Raw genomic sequence first — 23948 nt, forward strand, 5'->3', positions numbered from 1 at the left:
GATGGTATACTCACCGCACTGCTTAGTAAAATAAATTACAAAGAGATGGCATACTCACCGTACTGCTTAGTAAAATAAATTACAAAGAGATGGCATACTCACCGTACTGCTTAGTAAAATAAATTACAAAGAGATGGCATACTCACCGTACTGCTTAGTAAAATAAATTACAAAGAGATGGCATACTCACCGTACTGCTTAGTAAAATAAATTACAAAGAGATGGTATACTCACTGTACTGCTTAGTAAAATAAATTACAAAGAGATGGTATACTCACCGCACTGCTTAGTAAAATAAATTACTAAGAGATGGTATACTCACCGCACTGCTTAGTAAAATAAATTAAAAAGAGATGGTATACTCACTGCACTGCTTAGTAAAATAAATTACAAAGAGATGGTATACTCACCGCACTTCTTAGTAAAATAAATTACTAAGAGATGGTATACTCACCGCACTGCTTAGTAAAATAAATTACAAAGAGATGGTATACTCACCGTGCTGCTTAGTAAAATAAATTACAAAGAGATGGCATACTCACCGTACTGCTTAGTAAAATAAATTACAAAGAGATGGTATACTCACCGCACTGCTTAGTAAAATAAATTACAAAGAGATGGTATACTCACCGCACTGCTTAGTAAAATAAATTACAAAGAGATGGCATACTCACCGTGCTGCTTAGTAAAATAAATTACAAAGAGATGGCATACTCACCGCACTGCTTAGTAAAATAAATTACAAAGAGATGGCATACTCACTGTGCTGCTTAGTAAAATAAATTACAAAGAGACGGCATACTCACCGTGCTGCTTAGTAAAATAAATTACAAAGAGATGGCATACTCACCGTACTGCTTAGTAAAATAAATTACAAAGAGATGGCATACTCACCGTACTGCTTAGTAAAATAAATTACAAAGAGATGGCATACTCACCGTACTGCTTAGTAAAATAAATTACAAAGAGATGGCATACTCACCGTACTGCTTAGTAAAATAAATTACAAAGAGATGGCATACTCACCGTGCTGCTTAGTAAAATAAATTACAAAGAGACGGCATACTCACCGTACTGCTTAGTAAAATAAATTACAAAGAGATGGCATACTCACCGTACTGCTTAGTAAAATAAATTACAAAGAGATGGCATATGGCATACTCACCGTGCTGCTTAGTAAAATAAATTACAAAGAGATGGCATACTCACCGTGCTGCTTAGTAAAATAAATTACAAAGAGATGGCATACTCACCGTACTGCTTAGTAAAATAAATTACAAAGAGATGGCATACTCACCGTACTGCTTAGTAAAATAAATTACAAAGAGATGGCATACTCACCGTGCTGCTTAGTAAAATAAATTACAAAGAGATGGCATACTCACCGTGCTGCTTAGTAAAATAAATTACAAAGAGATGGCATACTCACCGTACTGCTTAGTAAAATAAATTACAAAGAGATGGGATACTCACTGTACTGCTTAGTAAAATAAATTACTAAGAGATGGTATACTCACCGTACTGCTTAGTAAAATAAATTACAAAGAGATGGCATACTCACCGTACTGCTTAGTAAAATAAATGGTGACAAGAACCTTTAAGGAATAAGTAAACCTATATGTGAGATATTTATTGTTGTTTGGATAATAAAAGAGAAAATTAAAATATTATGACTAGATTCTTATCTGAAGAATGCGTTTGAACAAGATACATATACTGGATTGAAATCTGGATTGAAATTATTTGACAAACATGCAGGTATACATTATTGTGACGACTATATTACATGATAAATGACTTTAGGAATAAATATAATGTACCTGGTAGTTGAAAATTTATAGTTGGTAGTTGTAAAAATCAGGTAGGTTTCACTATACATTTATCTGAGTTACATACAGGCAACTTAACTGACTGACAGAATAAAATCTGATACTTATTATATTTGCATTACATTTACAACATTCATTAAAAATCTAAACGTGGTGGAGTAATAAAAAGTGAAATGAAGTAAGGGTTTATTAAATAAATTAGAGAACAATAACTTTATGTAAATTTCTAAAATGAATGTTAATTAACAAGTTTAATTACTGGTTGTTAATAAAATTGATGGTGACCAACTGACAAAGCCAACTTCTAGCCTCAATTCATCCATGTCTCATAGCAAGAAAAGCAGGCTCCTGTTTCCTGATTGACAATGTTATTTTAAGGAAGGTGGATCAAGCTGGTATTTGTACATACCATCAACACATATACTCAGCTATTTAGAAGCAAATCTAATTTTAACAGTTGTATTGAGATAGTTGGAGGAAACTTTTCAGAAACTTTCGAGCTTATAATAATGCATCAGCTGACACACTGTACGGTCTCTGGGCCTCTTGGTTATCAAGCAGACCTTGATCCCTGTGACCTTCAATGTCGGGACTCTTTTAATTATTGAAAAGTCCTCAAATCAGCATGACAGAGCTTTGCTTTGGCTTTAGTTAGTGAATGAAGATCAACGCTACCTATTTAAACAGATCAGTAGGCCTTCATCCTAGCTCTCCGTAGACTAGATCAAGGTTTATTGAAAAGTTGAACATGTACATCAATTATGAATTTACAATGAACGGCACCAGACAGAATGCAATCACAATAGGTCAACTGTGCATTCATCTAAAGTGAGCTAAAAAAAAAAAAAAAAAAAAAGGAAATTGGAATGTAAGCTAGTTAAAAACTGAATTCAACAAAACTTAAAAGGAATAACAAAACATAACTATTTTTCTAACATTTAAATTGTTTTGAACAAGATCATAATTCTTCATGTCTGCCTAGTCCCTCTGTGACCTTGACCTCGTCTTCTGTGACCTTCGGTTGACTCGCTCCTTCCTCGTCATGCATTTTTCTGCGACCTCCAGAATGATGATAAAGTCTGGATTTCTTTAAGGCCAATAATTCATGACGCACCTAAACAGATGATAAGATAATATTTTTGTTCACTGAATAACTAATAAAGTACATTGAGAAAACTGTACATTTGTTTAACTGAATGTGTTTGTGCATTGACTCAAAGGTCTACGTATATGAAAAGATGTTAGAAAGGCAGAATAATTCAAACTAAGTTCAGTCTAAGATTTTTTTTCTGACCAGCATATTCCTTAATTCATATACCCTGTGAGATCAATTGACACTTTGTTTATCTGGTATCCTTCAAGTTTTGCATCACTTTAGAACTGAACATTGTTGTACAAATATGGGGATTAGCGGAATAGATAAGTCTGATGTTTTGAACTGGGGACCATTATAAACATCAGGCAACTAAAGAAGTTTATCTGCATTTAATGACGAATCATGAAAACAAAAGAATTTGACCAAATTTGGAAACAGTTAATGCAGAACTCTATGACTAGTAGCTATTGAAAGGAAATGTTGACGGACGGATGACGCACCATGACATAATCTCACTGGCCCTTCGAAACTTCTTTTTTCCGCTTTATCTTTGCAATAAGTCTGAATGGCTACTACTCTACTAGTGATCATGCAAGAAAGATAACAGAAAGGCTTTTGTACAGTTATGCCAAGTCTTCTGCATCAATATTTATACCTAGTTTAATACCATAGTCAAGAGGCCCAATATTGATGCACTTATTATAATGTATACTGCAATCAAGCGTTGGTGTCTGACAATGGATGGATTACCAATTTTGATAATATCATTGATAACATTGACCATCAGGAAGATGTTTTACCTGGTCCTCTTCGTAGGCACTCTTTATTCTTGCAGAGGACATGTCATCCTGGCCATCCTCTGACCTCTTCACCTCATTACCTTCTTCATCAAATCCTATGGACCAGAATTAGACAAAGTTCATTTTACATCTAATATAGCAAGGTTATGTATCTCCTCCACCTTTATGTCCCTCTCCTCATTTCTACAGAGACATTGAAAATATACATTGTGTACCTCCATACATTGACCAGACAAAAGTACTTGGACATGTCATACTTTTACAAAAATATCCCCAGAATAATTATTGGATATAATAGAACACTGTTGTGAACCTCTCGGAACCAACAAAACTACCGGTATATAGTTATAAGCATGGTTCGTTATATATATTATACACATATCTTATAGGAAACTGGATGGAAAATGAGAAGTACTATGTTATAACCATGAATTTATAGTAAGAATACTGTACAGTATCTGACCTACCAATTCCATACTCCTCATTGGTTGCTACAGTATCCTCAGTACCATAGGCTTTCTTCTTGTTCCTGGCTTCCCAGTCCATCATGGCCAGGAAGTTGTAGCCTTCCTTTAATGGTTTCCACTCTCCTTTAGGCAGTACAGCTATAAAGGTAGTGACAACATAATGAAGAGAATGATAAGATCCATGTAATAGAGACATTTCTCTTAAAACTATTTATTTCTTTAATCATATTATTAAAACTGATCATTCAGTATATACGCTGGTAATGACATTTTAAATCTGCAGATAAAATTAGATTATAAGATTTTCAACAGAGATTTCTCTAATAGAACTATTTCTTTATTCATATTAAAACTGATTCTCCAGTTTTTATCACAAAATAACTGGAAAAGTATGTATTTGTAGTGTCTATCAGTAGTTTATGCATAAAAAAAAGCCTTTCCTCCCAATAACTGATGCTTGGTAACAATACCCTCGAACTTGGACTTTTCAGGAATAAACCTTGATATATGACATATCACTCTTTTTAAAAGTTCAATTAAAAATTCAATGTTGAACATTGATTGACTTACTATTAGGATTAGACTTTCCCTGTAGGGATTCCTGAAGCCAGCTCACCACATCTTCAGGGTCAAAGGTTGTTTTGTCATAATTAAATACCTCACCCTAAAAGGTCAAACAAACATATGATATTAAGTTTTTGTGTATAACTTACAATACTTCAGACAAGGTCATTTAACATGCCCAATACTCCAGATAATAATAAATAAACATTTCAATCATTTGCAGAATTAAATGGGGAAAGAAAAGATCAAATATTAAAAGTAAATGCAATGAAGTTATGTTAAATTGTTAGAGTGACCATCATCACCATATGTAAGGAATCCAATACAACTGAATTAAACCTAAAGAACCCACCATGTGAAGGTTCACCAATGATATGGCAGGAATGTTTGCTTCTGGATTGTATTTCTTTAGAATTCTAGTCCCAAAGCCATCTCCAGACGTCCTATAACATTTCAACAGACATTCAAATAATAGATAAAATTTGATTATACATATATCAACAAATAAACGTTTTTAATCATTCATGTTTATCAAGGATGATTAACTACAGTAGTCTGGGTGCACAACAAAGATAAATAAGTGGCCCTTACTTAGCACAGGGTATCACTCTCCATTTTTTATGTAGGTATGTATACCTGAATAAGAGGTAAATCATTTTCCAATGAAATCACATTTACTGTTATAATAAAAATCCTAACAAGCTTTTATTCAAGCAAATGTCAGCAAACTTAAGTCATGTTTACACATCTAGTTTTATATTTAATCAATTTGTCAATTATTGTCAACTAAAAAAGATTATCGGTACTTTATAAATATTTTGGAATTAAAGAGACAATTCGCTCAAGTTAATACTTTTACATAATCAAGAAGCAAACTATGGCATAAATGTATTGTTCTACATTTCTTATGAAACATATAACATAAAATATTGACAAATTCCACGTCAATGTTTAGTATTTTAATTGATACCGTCGTAAATACAAATCATTGATCAATACGATTTAGCAGGTACAAATGTACGATGTACTCATACCCGAGCCAAAGTCACGCACGTTAAACAAATGAACTACATAACCACTGAGGAGGTGATAAAATGATTTTGAGGCAAGATAATTCGTCTAATAAGGTAAATACACTACTGTCAGAGCGATTTGAGCAGTTCTAGACGAAAGTTGCATTACTCTACGAGCAAGGGACAGGGTTCAGCATACAAGATGTTTGACCACAATGTGTAATGGCGGACAGCGAGCGAGTTTGAACATTTCACACGCATTTCACCACCATGGGCTGTTCTGGCATATCACAGTAGAACCGACTGATCTAATTTCCATTGGAACTGGATTTTTTCCGATATATGTACAAATTTTAATGTACTCTTAGACTGAATTGTCCCTTTAAAGATTATATACGGAAACAGTTTCTGGGTTCTTTGATAAATAATCAGATATAGGTAGATGATAAAATTTCCACCTACAATAAACTATGTAAATGATCAGATTTACTAAATACAAACACATCAACTGAAAACAAAGATTTGTATAAAGAATCAATTTTTACCTAATCCAGCAGAAGATAACCTCCGTGAACTGTTCACTCTTTACAATAGAGGACATAGTGACCTTGATGTTTTTAGATGGATCTTCTTCGTCAAGGAAGGAAATGACGAAAGGTTTTTTCTGTCTGTACAGGTCTGGGAACATCTTAACGGTCAGCTGTGGCTATGGATAAAAAAGTATAATGTTTACCTAAGAATGTCAAAAACAAATCTTCATTCCTATGCACCATCTACAGCATTATTACAACTTATGTGGATATGTGAAATCAAAGACTTAACTTTCTATGTTAACTGATTGAAATTTTGTTAATTAGAAAATGTGCGCTCTAGTTTTGATTAACCTGAAATCTGTAGGTCTATCACCTTTATTTTTTTTAATGACTGAAAGACGATGAATTAAGATACATTTTCATGTAAAAATTGAAATATCATGACAATATTATTTTTGTCTTGTATGATTTCATTATTATATCGGCAATTTATCAGAAATGTGACTACCCATAACGGTGGTCTGCGTTGTGCTATAAATAGCTCCCTGGCTGGATGTGTATACATTTGACACACAGTACACCGGTACAGGTGAGTCGTAGATGATAGACTGTTGAAGAACATGACGCGTACACGCTTTCTGTTCACTCGCTGTAAGACTTGTTACATTTGTAAAGATAATTAATATCACCCTTTAATATTTTGACCTTGACCTTTCAAGTTCCATTAACATCTATAAATTATCTGACTATTTTGGGATTATAAGTGTATTTACCATTCTAGGGATGCGAGCCTCTATGACAAATGTCTCCAGCTGGGCGTAGTTAAAGTCTCCCTTATAAACAGTATGTGGGGTCACCATATCCTTTCTCCTCATCACTATTACCGCAGGCAATGTCACACCAAATTCATCTTTACCTCTGAAATATCATTTGATTTTGCATTTATATACAGTCAAACCTGCGTTAACAACCACTTCTGTATAAAGAACATTTGAACAATTTGAATACAATTTGCCTTGTGTACAAAGACAACTTGGCTAAAATTACCATTTCTTGGTCCCTTGAGTGGTATTTATAAAAGGTTTGACAATACTATATACCAAGTACATTTTGTTGGTAAAATATTTCACAATTTTCACTTCAGAATGAGGAAATTAAATTTTGACAAATTCAAACTTTTGCAATATAGTTATAGCAGTACACATAATTTGTCTTTTATTATTTTACAAATCTTTTCACGATTATGTTTATGTACTGCAAAATCGTGAAAATATCAGCTATATGGTTTATTAATTACTTGATTGTAGCTGTAACAAGCCTTCTTAACATAATGTGTCTAGTCGGACATAATCATTAATTGTCATGTACTTTTCCAACATGTTACTCAGAATTAATTTTTAGTATAGATTGTTTACTTACAATGCAGCTCCTTGGCCATTCTTATTGATTCCAAACATAATTCTATCCTCCATCTCTTCCCCAACCTTTGTAAAAACATCCATTTCTGAAAAATATCTTTTATTTTTGAAACCATTTTCAATTTTACATACAAAGACAGGAAACAGTTAAATGATTTTTTTAGATACATGTATGGTTTTTCCCCTTAATTCATATGCTCTGTAGGTTTGTTTACAAGTTTGATATATATCTAACTGACCTTTCTTGTGATGAGGCTCGAACAGACCCAGTACCACAGACTCACTAGCAATGTCCGCCCCACTGGGCAGCTTACCATGCAGGAATGATTGTATATCAGACACACTGTGTAAGTCTGTCATGTCTGTGTGATTGAGACTGAAAGGAAAAAAACATCATATAATTACCATGTATAGAGTTGTGGTCTTTTGATGGTAGAAATGGTTTTTATTCTTCCTTGATTTGGTAATGATGCTTCATAGTACTATACCCTCTCACTCGCAGAAAGGAAGAACTACCTAATATTTAGGACAGTTTATCCAAGAATTAGCACTGCATTATCTTCTTAATATTTTATAAGGTATTAATAGCAGTGAACATTTTCATTTAAATTGCAATCAAGAAACAATGCAATAGACAAACTCACAGCTTGACTGTGTTAACAACATTCTGTGTGTCCAACATTCCCTTGTAGTTCCTCAATTTCTCTCCATTTCTGTAAATCCTCAATGTGGGGAAAATCGTTACATTCTCTCTGGAGCATACATCAGTCCAATCGTGACAGTCGACTCGGGCCAGGGGATTCCTCGGGTCAAATTCCAGCTGTCTGGAGGCAGCTCCATACAAACGCAGGAAAGCCATACTCTTATCATCAACTGTATCAAATGTGATGAGTACTTTAAAATATCTCAATATCTGTAGAGTACCATTTACTATTCTGTAACTTTAGAGGAATATTGTATAATAAGCTAGAAATCTGTATTAAAGATATAAATTGCCCTGCCTCAATATGTACGGTTGCAATTAAAACTGGACGTAATGAAACAGAAGCAGAACCCTCTGTTTTATATTGAGTTTCTCATCGATGAACATACATGTATAGTCAAGTACAGTATGTGTTTTTCAAACATGTCATTATATTTCCTCTTGTGTTGCAAGTTATAAAATGACATTTAGACAACATTGTTTTCTTTTGTTTTATCCACAATTTAGAGGCAATCTTCTCTCAGTGCAAGATGCATACAAATGTACTTGAACATGTTTGAGTTGAGAATAGCTCATTTGTGTTGTTAATCCTTCTGATAGGACAAGAAGGACAATAAGATGCTGTTGTACTTACAGGGGAGGTAGAAGAGTATAAACAATAGATCTTTATCCTGGACAGTGTTAGAGAAAGTTTTATCGGTCAGTTTTTGAACCAAAGTTAAATCCATCTCAGATCTCCTTGCATTAAACACGGCTTCTGACACTTGGTCATCCTGTGTCTCCACTGGAAATACAAACATAATTAACGTCAAGGCCACAGTGACCTAATAAAAACATAAGTAATGTCAAGGTCTCAGTGACCTAATAAAAAAATAAGTAATGTCAAGGTCTCAGTGACCTAATAGAAAAATAATTAAAGTCAAGGTTACAGTGACCTAATAAAAACATAAGTAATGTCAAAGTCTCAGTGACCTAATAGAAACATAATTAACGTCAAGGTTACAGTGACCTAATAAAATATAATTAATGTCAAGGTCTCAGTGACCTTATAAAAATGCAATTAAGGTCACAGTCACAGTGACCTAATAAAAACATAATATGTCAAGGTCACAGTGACCTAATAAAAACATGATTAAGGTCAGGGTCACAGTGATCTAAGAGCAGTACACAACACATCAGCATTATGCCATAAAACTGCAATCCACAATATAATCATTATATATTTAAAGGAACAAAAGAATTGGAAGTGAATGCAGAATTAATACTAATACAAGGATTCTCTTCATTCATCTTTTAAAGTTTAAATTTTTGCTTACTAAAATTCTGATAAAATTGAGAATAAAATTATGAACAATATTTTTGCTGAGAAGAGAATTCATAAAATGAAGATATGAAAGAACTCATTTAAGATTCTAAAGGAATCAAAGTGCCATTTCTTGGTTAACCATACCTGCCAAAATTTCTGATTCGTCGAATGGACTATTGGCTGAGTCTCCCCCAGGTGCAGACTGAACTTCTGTGCCATCTAATGAGGGATCTTCACCTGCATCTTCTGCTACCAAACTATTGAATTCCTCAGCTGTTTTTGATACAAAATTAAATATATTGGCTTCGGTCAATTCCTCTTCAAGGAAAAGGGGTGATGCCTGCAAAATAAAAATTTCAAATGTTCTCCTCAAATTAATTACATGTATATAAAATAGCAAAGCAATGTGGTAAGACAGATACAGTTCAAAATTTAATTGATGATAAAATTCATACTGATTTTTCCAAAATGAGTTAACAGATTATCTCCCCTCTTTCAAGCACCAATTTGTCAATAAAATTTTCTCCCTTTTTGCTAAACCCTATCATGAAATACAAACTTGTCAGTTAATTATTTCCACTTCTACAAAATCTATGATAGCAGAGCTAGTTTCTGATAAAATACTTTGCTGTCTTTTAGCCCTTAAAAAAACAGAAACTTGCTGATAACTTACATCCCCTTCCATGAGTATTCCCACAGCAGGTGTCTCTCCATTAAAAGAATATGGAGCTTCAGCAGCCTCTCTGTGAAATAATATATTTTCTATTCATTAGCTATTGCTACATATTTATGTAGTGAGAGAGTTGTCAATGAAATGTTTCCTTTGGAACATAATCATATCTACATCTTTGAATGCTATAGACAATCTCATAAAAATGGCAGGTTTATACAGGGCAGTAATACAAAGCACAATCTAAAAATAGTCAGGATAAAAACTTCGTTAGTAGGACCATGACATTGGACTCATAGTTTTAGATTATCCAACACACAAAATTTTACATACATGTATCTCACATTTGTAAGCACTTAACTGTTAGAAACAGAATATATATTTGTGTTCACCACACAATACATGTATCGAGGGTACATGTCTAGAGGATCAGCGTTCAGTATACTTACATATCAACAGTAACTATTCCGTATATGCCTCGGTATTTCTTTGCCAGTTTTCCAGCTATATCCATCACCTTGCTCCTACTATCAGCCTTATAGTACATATAGATGACATTTAAGCTATCAGTTTGCATGTATGGTGAGGTTGTTCCTTCTGATGGGATGTCAAACTATAATAAAAAGATGGATAAATTATTTCTTCTGTTAGATAAAGTGATGAGATCACATTACCTCAGCTACTTGGCTGCAGTGGCCAAGTGATTAAAATGCCCCAACATATTACCACAGACCCTCCACTTCTAATAGTCATGAGTCTGAATCCCAGTGAGACAGTTTCTTAATTGATTTTTTTTAATGTGGGAGGAAACCTGAGTACCAGAGGAAAAACACAAGCAAATGTCCCCATACCTACTCATCTCTAATCAAGGAATTAAAAAGAAGTCTGCTCTGTGAAAGGTAAATATATAAAGTAAATGTTATAATTTGTCATTGTTTATTTATCAACCCCACAGGGACTAGATATTCTAAATAACTCCTCACCTGTTTAGGAAACGTGAGCGCCCTGACAAACTGTGCTAGTGAGGCGAGATCCATGTAACCATAATAACGGATCTTGGGACAGGGATCCACTTTCTTACTGTCTTTACATTGTAGTACCCAGATCACTGAGTCGTCTGTTGTCATATCACTATAATAGAGACAGTCAAGTTCTGTACAAAATACTCCAGCATCATATTGCATGATTTACACACAAATGGTAAATTCTAATCGATCGATTCTTACTTGTCTTTTCTCCCATACTTCTCAGGGATATCACATGGTTGATTGGAAAAAGATAACTCTGTCTTACACAGGGGGTGTAAGACAGCTCACACAAGCTAGACAGTTACGTTACATCATCAATACATGCAGCGTAACTGCAATGTGCATTGTAGATAATGTCGTCAATTTTGACACATAACGACGTTCCTGCATAATGGAGTGACGAAAAAACGGGAAACAAACTGGAATTTCATCTTTTTATCTACTAAGTATGGGAGAAAAAGAATCAAACATGGGTCTGTCAACTTGACAGACCTATGTAAGATTCTATTAATCTTTCAAGTTAATATAATGTTCCTAACATGAGATAATACCACTTGATTCAATGTACACATGTTTAGGCTACTTCTGTGTTTTTATTTGAAATCCTACATGGACAGTTTCCTAGTACTGTCTGTAGGTTAGTGGATTCTCTCCGGTTTTTGTAGCTTTAAACTAAATTGGCATTTCCTTAAATGAGCCTGTCTGTAAATAGGATGTATCTATATCTATTTAGGCAATAAGCTCATAAGCCATAGGTACAGGACTAGCTAGTAGTAAAAAGCTTGACACATTTTAACCAGTACTGCTTCTGCCACTTCCATTTTTCTAACCTTAAACAGGAAAACACTTACTCAAAATTTTGTAAGGACTGTTTACTTGTTGACAGGGCAAACTGGAAATTGTCTGAATAAGCATAAGCTACCTCCATAAATATCCGATGTTCTGAAACAAAATAATTTTGAATGTCTTGTTATTATTATTTTTATAAACTATGTTTTCTATACTATTTCTGGTATTGGTGGTTTCAGTTTATTATCTAAGTCTTTAAGCCATAATATTTAATTCAAACTTTTGACTTACTCTTGTTATATTACGGTAGGAAGTGAGTTACAACTTTGACTGTTGAAATTCTGTTTTGGCGTGGTTCAGTCATGAAAGGTAGTGTAATTGTATACCGATGCGTAACTGAATAATATTTGATGGAACTTAAAGTGGTTATAAATTTTTAAAATAAAGATATTTAAGAAAATAATTTAGTAAAGCTACATAGAACTTACCATATGTTCCTATAGCTTTCTGGAATGTAAATATGATGTCTCTCACACCTCGGTTTCTGTACTCAAAATCCTCTCTTTCCTCTCGTCTCTGTAGAATTGGTACTTCCCTCAAGAGCACTAATCTATTAATGACATTTTAAAAAAATTTCTAAAAAATATAAGTATATATCACAGTACAATTTTTAATGAAGTTGTCTCCCCTTGTAACAATTAAAAGTGAATGGCTACATCACCTTGAAATACACCTCTGGGGTTTAAAATAATCCCTTAATTTGTATCTCTGACCTTTGTGTTAAGGCCAAAGCAATCATTTAACATTGCACTGAAGATCATTAATGGGTAATGGACTCAAACACAACTACATTTGACAAAATTTCAAGTCACAAGTATACATATTACAATCATGAAAAGTGATCAAAAATGTACATCAACAAACAAGGGCCTCCAAATAAAAATATGTAACAATGGATGTGACTAACATTACAAGTAATGTAGAATTGTCTTGTAAACTTACTGTAGAATGTTGGACATGATAGAATTGACATCAAACATGGTCTGGAGTTCGAGCTGTAGCAGTGTAGCCCCCTGTCTGTAGGTGTAGATGTTGTGTTCCACCATATCCATCCCACAAACATCATCATCATCCGACGGCTGGGAATGACGACAGTCGTACTGAAAACAAAACATGATCTCAGGAATTAAACAGAAAAACAGGACCAAATGTATGAATACCTGAATATTGGAGCGATAGACATGTAGTCATATTCCATACATGTTCATTGTTTTCTTTTAAAAAATTATTTGAGTCAAATCAAAACTTTAATGTTTGTGAAATTACTTGTAGTATTAAATGGATACTTAACATCAAAAGGTCTTGTTGCAAAGGTAAAAGAATATTCAAGTGTATAACCATTTATTGTGTAGGAACTCACCACTCCAAATTTGACACCATAGACTTCTAGAAATTCAGCAGATTTTTCATATTCTTTCATGAAGGTTCTAAGTCGTGCCATATCTGGAACAGAGAAAATAAAATATAGATCCTTATACCTTCTAACATGTATTTTGTAATTTTCTGAAAGACAAGCATGTTAGATTAAACAAGAGATCCCAGAGGGATCTTGGCGCCCACCAAAGAATGATCTATGTCTGACAATGGAAAGAGGGATCTTTTCCCTGCTTTTCAAACTTGCCTGTATCGCTCACCTGGTTTTTTGTTAGTAATTACCACAAGACTCTGACAATTAGAAAAATAAGCAAAATTGACTCCCAAAGTTTAATTTTGAATCACAACCATACAATGATGCTATTAATACCATACAAATATGCTATCCAATACATAGGTTCAGAGACAAAGTAATTTATATGAAAGTACATGTAGTAGTCTAATTGACCTTTTTGACCTCGCATCTATTGCCGTCTATGGCCCCGGGGGTCAGCCCTATCATTTGTACAATTTCAAATCCCAACCCTATAAGGATGCTACCATTGCATTATAAGTGCTCTTCCATTCTTAGTTGCAGAGAAAAAGTCATTTATATGGAAATTGACCACTTTTGACCCCACCCCTCAGGCCCCCGGGGGTCAGCCCTATCATTTGCACAATTTGGAATCCCCACCCTATAAGGATGCTACCATTGCATTATGGGTGCTATACCATGCTTAGTTGCAGAGAAGAAGTCATTTATATGGAAATAGCCAAATTGACCCCTTTTGACCCCGCCCCTCAAGCCCCCGGGGGGTCAGCCCTATCATTTGCACAATTTTGAATCCCCACACTATAAGGATGCTACCATTGTATTATGGGTGCTATACCATGCTTAGTTTCAGAGAAGAAGTCGTTTATATGGAAATAGCCAAATTGGCCCCTTTTGACCCCGCCCCTCAGGCCCCCGGGGGGTCAGCCCCATCATTTGCACAATTTGGAATCCCCACCCTATAAGGATGCTACCATTGCATTATGGGTGCTATACCACGCTTAGTTGCAGAGAAGAAGTCATTTATATGGAAAAAGCCAAATTGACCCCTTTTGACCCCGCCCCTCAAGCCCCCGGGGGGGTCAGCCCTATCATTTGCACAATTTTGAATCCCCACCCTATAAGGATGCTACCATTGCATTATGGGTGCTATACCATGCTTAGTTTCAGAGAAGAAGTCGTTTATATGGAAATAGCCAAATTGGCCCCTTTTGACCCCGCCCCTCAGGCCCCCGGGAGGTCAGCCCCATCATTTGTACAATTTTGAATCCCCACCCTATAAGGATGCTACCATTGCATTATGGGTGCTATCCCAATGCTTAGTTTCAGAGAAGAAGTCGTTTATATGGAAATAGCCAAATTAACCCCTTTTGACCCCGCCCCTCAGGCCCCCCGGGGGTCAGCCCCATCAGTTGTACAATTTTGAATTCCCACCCTATAACGATACTACCATTGCATTATGAGTGCTATCCCATGCTTGGTTTCAGAGAAGAAGTCGTTTATATGGAAATAGCCAAATTGACCCCTTTTGGCCCCGCCCCTCAGGCCCCCGGGGGGATCAGCCCCATCATTTGTACAATTTTCAGTTAGTAGCCCATAAGGATGCTACCAGTCAAATTTTGTTGAAATCCGACCAGCGGTTATGGAGAAGAAGTCGATTGTTGACGGACGCCGGAAGCCGGACGCCGGACGCTGCGGTATCCCATAAGCTCACCTCGGTCCTTCGGACCGGGTGAGCCAATCAAAATCCAATATGGCTGTCGGTCGGCCATCTTGTATACCGATCCGTCACAAATAACAATATGCACAACTAGGGTCCTTGGGGAACCTTCATATGAAATTTGTGAACGATACCTTCAGTACTTTTTGAGAAATAGCGGTAACAAACTTTAACTATCAAAATCCAAGATGGCCGCCTGTTGGCCATCTTGTTGACCGATCGGTCCCAAAATGCAATATGCACAACTAGGGCCCTAGGAGAACCTATATACAAAATTTGAGAAAGATCCCTTCAGTACTTTTTGAGAAATAGCAGTAACAAACTTTAACTATCAAAATCCAAGATGGCCACCTGTCGGCCATCTTGTTGACCGATCGGTCCCAAAATGCAATATGCACAACTAGGGCCCTAGGGGAACCTATATATGAAATTTGAGAAAGATCCCTTCAGTACTTTTTGAGAAATAGTGGTAACAAACTTTAACTATCAAAATCCAAGATGGCTGCCTGTCGGCCATCTTGTTGCCCGATCAGTCCCAAAATGCAATATGCACAACTAGGGCCCTAGGGGAACCTATATATGAAATTTGAGAAAGATCCCTTCAGTACTTTTTGAGAAATAGCGGTAACAAACTTTAACTATCAAAATCCAAGATGGCCGCCTGTCGGCCATCTTGTTGACCGATCGGTCCCAAAATGCAATATGCACAACTAGAGCCCTAGGGGAACCTATATATGAAATTTGAGAAAGGGATTGCCCTAGGGGAACCTATATATGAAATTTGAGAAAGATCCCTCAAGTACTTTTTGAGAAATAGCGGTAACAAACTTTAACTATCAAAATCAAAGATGGCCGCCTGTCGGCCATCTTGTTGACCGATCGGCCCCAAAATGCAATATGCACAACTAGAGCCCTAGGGGAACCTATATATGAAATTTGAGAAAGGGATTGCCCTAGGGGCATATGAAAGTTGAGAAAGATCCCTTCAGTACTTTCTGAGAAATAGTGGTAACAAGAATTGTTATCGGACGGACGGACTGAAATAGTGGTAACAAGAATTGTTAACGGACGGACGTACGGAAGGACGGACGGACGACGGACCACGGACGAAAGGCGATTTGAATAGCCCACCATCTGATGATGGTGGGCTAAAAAAAAAATTATAAAAAAGGGATGGAAGGAGAAAATGTAGCTATTGTTTTAAATACTACGTTTATATAATAATGTAGACAGTACATTATATTTAGGCTAGTCCTAGTATAGAAATACAAAGGATTTTAAAATACTATTTAATTTTACTGGGAGGAGCTGAAAGTTACTTATTTTCCTCTGTCTGTGTAGTATAATAGCATTAATACAGTCAACATACAGACAAACTGCATTATGACACTATACCCCATCAATCATAACTGTATTATATATACACATCACATACAGATTCACTGGAGAATATGTAAAATATGGCACAAGATAAATGGTGTTTAAAATAAGATGTCGTCCATTTAAACACACAATGCTATTAGTCAACTAAACTGAGATTTGTATGTTTACTAACTATTACAGTAAAAGTAAACTGATATTATATAAATATACTATGTTTAGAATTACAATTAAATGCCTGTTTATCTATACAGTAAAGCTATCCTTTGTCTAATTTCTAACAGCTCAATATAGCAGTACCAACATGTATTCATATTTCTCAAGTAAATGTACTTCCATAGCTAAGAACCATACCTTCATGATGAATATTTTAAGAACATTGTTTGCTTGATAAACATCATCCAAAACTAGCATTTATTTGTCATGAGTAGGGAGCAACAGGGTGTATTTTCCAATAAGAAAATTAATGGAAAAGAGCAAAGATCAAACATGTAGTAAATAAGATATAAATATTGCATTATAAATATTGTTTTGTAACAACTGGAGTAGAAGCATGAGAAACGCTTAGAAAATAAGTATGATAGATTCAAGGGTAAATTAAATTATAAACAAGATGTACTGGTGACAGTTTTAAAGCAAGACAATCTTTTATTTCAAAATATTAAAGGAAACACGTGAACTTCTGACAGTAATTAAAATTGTTGGGATAATTCTTGATACTGCTTGCTGAATGTAACAGATTGATGTGTGTGTGATATGTAATGATATTAGGGCGTGAACCTTTTTAACATTGTAAATGATTTCAGTTTTCTACATTTTGAAGAAAAATCATATTATATTATCTTTTAATAAGTGTTTCAATTCAGGCTAGCTCAGTTTGATTAATCAAGTTGATAATAAACTGTACATTGTATATGCTATTTTGGTTTTAAATCAAGTCTATTTTTATAAGCTGATAACTACCGGTAAGTGTTTCTTTATTTTCATTAAAACTCAAATTGCTCCCATTTATTCAGATGTTTGCATTCAGGGAATCTGAAACATTTAAATTTATTATACTGAAATAACAGCACAATGTAGAGTCAAATCACTACACATTTCTCTGTTTGTTCATGTTGTTGTTACCTAAAGTTGGACAATGTTCCAAAGTCACTAATTTTTATTAAGGTTACAGTCTGAGTCTGTGTCAGTCTGTATTTCGTTTTGTACATTTAATTTGGTTTAACATATTGTACTGACTTTAAATCCCCACTTGACAATAAGGCCCCCCTCCCGCCCCTCCCCTGTTATAAAGTCTTTTAGAACGAGGGTCACCCCTCTCTATTTTCTGATTCTGTTCACTTGTTACTTTGTTTCAAACAACACTGATGTATGGCAGTCGGAGGCGTATAAGAAAACTTGGTAGTACATTTTGGTAATGAGACTTCTCCCTTTATCATTTAATCTAGTGTTGGTGGGCTTATTTTCATTAGAATATGGTACCCGGTAGTCTGGAATGGTAGTGTTTTATTCCCAAGGTTTTGGTGGTGGAGGAAAGTATGAGTACTCAAAGAAAAATAATTACCCTATGGTAAGTAACTGATCAATGCCCTAAATTTGCCTCCAGCTTGTAACTTAGACGTGGAGCGTTAATGGTAATGTGTAACACACAATGACCACTAAGCTTTAATTACCTCCTATGACAGATAATCAACATTTTTTTATTTTCAAAATGTTTTAATTCCTTTCATCTAATACAAACTTATTAACAATTTCTTTCATAGTTGTTCTTCTTTGTAACCATGGGGTTTTCTCTAAGTTCTACCATGTCACCATTCTTATTTTGTAAATAACATACTGAATACACCTGACTCAGACTGTCTGTAACATTCATACCATCGGATTTTTCTGTCGTATTGTGATGACAGCTTAATGAAAACTGAACAGTATGATCTAGATTTTACACAGATCACAAGAGCACATTAAACAGACTGTCAGAATTAGTTGACACATCCTTGTATAACGTGTTGTAAAAATGGTGTCAAAGCCTGTTTTTTTCATCAGGAAATATCATTGGTGATATGAAACAATAACTGTTTCTGTGAACTCAGGCAGATGTTCTAGATGGCATGTATTACAGCCCAGCTCTAGGCTTTCTTGACCCCCAGTCTACTAAGCTATATAGCTGGACAATGTGTTTTTTCCTATTTACTTATATAAATACATACATATATATTACGGTAATCTCTACTCTGTTAATTTTGGGGCACTCAGCTTACTCTCTTCAATCATAATCTGAGTTATGGCAATCACTCATTAATTATTCAAGTGTAGTCATTTGAATTCTTAATTCCTGTACCCCAAAATTGTTATATTCTATCATTTTAATCATACAAGATCTTCTTCCGGCTCTTGTACTCCACAGTTACACCGAGTTGAAGATACAAATCGTTGCAATATCCTTCTTCCGGCTCTTGTGTACAACTACACCGAGTTGAGGTACATCACCTAGCTATCACAGGTACCCTCTTCCGGCTCTTGTAGTACTGCTGCACACCGAGTTGAAGGTTTAGCATAAGCATATAGTACCTTCTTGTTCTAACCCTCTTCCGGCTCTTGTAGTTCTCGCCTACACCGAGTTGGGGGTTATAGAATCGAACAGGTCATATTATTCACCTCTCGTCCGGCTCTTGTAGCTGGCTTATACACGTACAAGTATTCATAAGCATACACTCAATCATGCTACACCGAGTCGAGAGGTAAATAATATCAGGTTATAGTAAGCTGAGTCTGCCCCTTTTGCCAATATTATTAGTTGTTTTAAGATATGTTGCTAATTAGGATAATTATGTGTGCATGAGAGTAAGTAAGAATGAGTGATTTGATCTATGTTTGATTATAATGTAGTTTTAGTGTTTGGTGTATGTGTAACATTATTTTCATCTTACGTATAGTAATATTCATGAACGTAATAATTGATTACACATCGAGATATTGCATACATCATGTACTTCATATCATTAAAATTGTAGAACTTGTTTCTTCGTACAGTTATTTGTTGGAATATAAAGCTGGTTTTTTCCTCCAAAAATCAGAATGAGGTCACAGTAACACAGAATACATCTTTACCCTACCATATTTCAAACAAGACAATATGATATATACATGTACATATGTATATGATTTTCCCAAGGTTTATAATAAAAGAAATTGCAATGGCCTTGGAAAGAAAAACCTGATATCAACATGTTAAATTAGTAACTAGCTATACACATGTAGGTACCCAAATTTTGATCATGTACTGTCATGTTCTAATACAACGTTACAACATATAACGGTACATGTGTATATGATTCAGAAGGGCTGTGGTAATGAATTATACTGTACGATTTTTTCATTCATTTTTCATAATTGACCAAATTTTTAAATAATACATGTACATGTCCCAATTCAAAGATTCTTTGATAAGTAACCCTGAAACTTATGTGACCCTGAAACTTATGAAAGCAAAATGCCACAAAGCTGTCAACTGAGAGACAGAGATAAATTGTTTGTTTTCCTATATTACATAGGAACTCAACCACGACTGAGGCAAACAAGCTTATTTCTCTATACAGCTAGAAATATTTACTGTAGTTGTCTTCACTATGTGGATGTCATTTTCACTGCATCGCATTACCATCATTAATTTATATTTGTAATTATTAGTTGTTAAACAGTTTATATAAAGATAAAAATATACTTATAATACTGTAGTTATGTCTCAGACATACCATATTTTGAAGTGTTGAGGGTGATCCAGATATTATGGTTTTGGAGAAATTGTTTTATATACAGGTAGGGATGATGAGGTTGGGAGATGGGGCCGGAAGATGGACCAACTTCTTTTAGTTAATTAGTTTATTTTATACGTACATGTAATCCTATAAATTGTGTGGTTTTGATTATTTTAGAGAAAACTCTGGTTAACGGAAGCAATAAATAAATGATGGGCACTGGCAAATTGTGTCTTTATCACTTTTATCTGAAATAATAGTTTTATGTCGGGAGAATAGACATTTTACTCTTTCCTATTCATAGCCTTATCTGAGAAAATAAAGATTAATTGATTTTGCTATAACCAATTCTGGTCTATGTTATGTGCACGTAAACCTGCACATAAGTGTGGAAAGTTACGTACGGTTTCGTAAAACGCCTTTAAAATGTACGTACACGTAAAGATTATAAGATATGTGCACGTAAATCCTATGTGTACCCGTAAAGTTACGTGTGCTTTGTGAAACGGTACCCAGATCTCTAAAACATTCGTTGGATTTTGGTTAAAATTGTTAAGCTGCTTCAGACATACTCTAACATTATTAGAGGTTAACACGACGATACACTTTTTACATAATGTCATAATCTGGGTGGAATAAGGCCTCATACACATGTACTAATAGTGTTGGTCAGGGGGTCAGGGAGTGGTTACTCTCGTGCTAAAATTAACCTAGCATGTACACAAATTTGGCGAGGAAAATAAAACGGGAGGGGTTTACAGAATACGGGAATTTAGACTCTCCTCCCGGGAGACAATAAAAGGCTTTAAAATACGGGAGGTTTTGTCTCACGCCGGGAGGTATGGCATGTAGTAACTACAGACAATACACATTGTCTGAAGTTTCACATTGACTTATAATCCTTTACAAAAATACTATTTGGAAAAAGGATGCACCTTGGTTAGAAAACTATTGTACAATGCACATGGTTATATGTACATGTACTTCAGTTGAACCAGGAACACTGAAATTTAGTTTGAGTTACAATTGGCTAACGCATACCAGGAAGTTACAAATGTTATCAGTTACAATATAATTTTAAGTAAAGAAAAAACTTCCATTTATGGTAATGCCCTTATGTTTAATAACATTTTCCATACCCGGGGTACGGAACAGAAAGAAATGTATTACAGTATGTTATTTTTTCTGCTAATCCACTTTGTAAAATGTATAAATTAAACAATTTAATTTCATCAGGAAGTATTTCCAAGTATGCTCTTTAGATGTTCTGTGCAATTGCATACAACTATAAAAAGCTTAAGCTAATTACTGTAGAGGTTAGCATCAAATTGAAACATAATGTTTGAATTATAACAAGCAGCCAACTCACCGCGTTTAAAATAATATACAGCCCGAACATTCGCCGAGTTTCTGAATTCATCCAGCGTGTCTTTGTCCAAAACTGTGACATGTTCAAATTTAAATGCAAATGGATCACTTTTAACAAAAATTAACAAATAAATAAACGTCGTTAGATATGATAACATGTTCACTGTTGACAGAAAATCCGTCTTCATTTTTCCCCTCTGCACCACAGCGGGCACCTGTTTACTTTGACAGCTGTTAGACACTTTCACTAGTGTTTTACGGCGTACAGGTAATTATGTCAACGTGAGCCATCAAACGGGAACCGGAGAGACATTCTACATATTTGTAATTGTAAACACATGTCATACATTCCATTCATATAGCGACAAACAGATACGATCTTCAGCTAATACCTCACACATAAATTACAGACGAGAAACACGACCGGAAGTAAACAAAGCCTCAGAATACCGGTGTCGGGTGAATTTGTTACACAGCAAAAACCGCCAATGCCGGTTAGCCTTAACGTGATTGTGATAAATTTTGTGGAAAAGTAAATAGTACAAAAGTATTTGGTTCCATAGATAACAGATTGGTTCTATTATATATAATAGCTCTGCCGAACGGCTGATGTCCGATTACCAGTTATATGAGATATGTTTCTGATGAGACTAACTGTCCGGATTACAGAGGTTTTCACACGTGGTTCAAGCATGGCCTACAACTTGTCAAGATTTCGTCGTATTCTTGTTTGATTAACAATAGAGTTAGATATAATATGTTAACCACTAAATATCTTTCTTCACATATGAAAAACTATAAAATATGAAAATTAAAATCAGTTGTTTAAGCTTCTTTCATCTGAGATGTATGTCATTACACCTTTTTTTGGACCGAAAATAGCACAGTTCTTCATTCTTTCACATAGCTGATCTAAAAACAATGTGTACATAATAGTTCCTTTTTTCTTTTGATAGGCATAAAAAGATATATGCATGTCAATTTTCGTTAACATTGGCTTGTAGAAAAACTTCACACAACGGACTTTCCAATATATATAGCTAGCTAATATGTTAATTTTAAGATTGAAAAGATGTACCATTTGATTCATGATGCAGTGGCGTAGGAAGATGAAACGTAATGGGAGGGGGGGCAAAGGTCCTCAATGATATACTTTTTTCATAGATCATAACATATAATCATTGTACACATCTATAGACAGTGGCGTCGCTAACAGGACATTAATTTGGGGGTCAGGGGGTCTCCCCCGGCAAAAAAATTATTATTTAGAATGGCAGAGATGAGTTTTACGATGCATTTTGTTGAATTTGCGAGCGCCTTAGGCGCGAGATTTTCGTGTTTGGGGGTCCGAGGGTTTCCCCCGGGAACAAATTTACGATTTAGAATGGATGAGATGATTTTTACGGTATATTTTGTTGAATTTGAGAGCGCCGTAGGCACGAAATTTTGGTGTTTGAGGGGGTTCAGGGGTCTCTCCCGGGAAAAAGTTTTACTATTTAGAATGGCTGAGATGAGTTTTACGATGCATTTTGTTGAATTTGCCGTAGGCGCGAGATTTAGTTTTTTTGTGGGGTCCGGGGGTCTCCCCCTGAGAAAAAATATTACGATTTTGTATTTTGATGATTTTTAAGCGTTATTAACATGGTAATTTTTCGATTTAAAGTTACCTGCATTTAGAAATGATAATTGTGAGTGTCGTCTTACCAGCTCGATCTGAACATACCGGATTCACACCATCGGCACATTGTTGTGTAACTCAAAATGATAATCAACTGATTGTCTTGCTAAGACATATAAAATATAAACAAATAAATCTTTTAAGAAGCATTTTTTAAATAGTATAATCCCTTGATGGACATTTTTTAGTCTAGTTCGTGTGTATTGAATTTTCATTATTAAAGGTTTGAACATTACATGCTTGATGAACGTTTTAAGAAACGCGCAGCGCACGGTGAGGACCCTTTTTCTTTCAAATGTGCATTTTAATTTTAGAACATTTCACTCCTCGAAAATGGGGGGGGAGGGGGGGCAAAAAGACATGTTT

The 23948-nt window shown here is 35.1% G+C and overlaps 1 protein-coding gene across 1 annotated transcript; it reads right to left on the minus strand.

Moving 5' to 3' along the window:
• Nucleotides 1–1730: 1730 nt before the first annotated feature.
• LOC138318609 (thioredoxin domain-containing protein 16-like) lies at nucleotides 1731–22348 on the minus strand. Its single transcript, XM_069261114.1, has 20 exons — nucleotides 21906–22348; nucleotides 13637–13719; nucleotides 13219–13376; nucleotides 12705–12826; nucleotides 12279–12369; nucleotides 11383–11530; nucleotides 10849–11012; nucleotides 10403–10472; nucleotides 9874–10069; nucleotides 9058–9207; nucleotides 8365–8593; nucleotides 7960–8096; nucleotides 7722–7806; nucleotides 7076–7220; nucleotides 6315–6475; nucleotides 5109–5199; nucleotides 4763–4856; nucleotides 4193–4330; nucleotides 3726–3820; nucleotides 1731–2943 (listed from the first exon to the last, which is right to left on the minus strand). Exons 1-20 carry the CDS (start codon nucleotides 22090–22092, stop codon nucleotides 2788–2790), a joined length of 2700 nt encoding a protein of 899 aa, XP_069117215.1. The 5' UTR covers nucleotides 22093–22348; the 3' UTR covers nucleotides 1731–2787.
• Nucleotides 22349–23948: the final 1600 nt, after the last annotated feature.

Source organism: Argopecten irradians, chromosome 3 (genome assembly GCF_041381155.1).
Source record: "Argopecten irradians isolate NY chromosome 3, Ai_NY, whole genome shotgun sequence".
Taxonomy (NCBI): domain Eukaryota; kingdom Metazoa; phylum Mollusca; class Bivalvia; order Pectinida; family Pectinidae; genus Argopecten; species Argopecten irradians.

Bases quoted from the DNA above. Each gene is read 5' to 3' on its own strand.
- LOC138318609 (XM_069261114.1), bottom strand. From the start codon at position 22,092: ATGAAGACGGATTTTCTGTCAACAGTGAACATGTTATCATATCTAACG. The intron at 12,827-13,218 runs GTAAGTTTACAA...TGTCATTAATAG, and splicing joins ATCATGTCCAACATTCTACA to ATTAGTGCTCTTGAGGGAAG. The intron at 11,013-11,382 runs GTGAGGAGTTAT...TTTTTATTATAG, and splicing joins CGCTCACGTTTCCTAAACAG to TTTGACATCCCATCAGAAGG.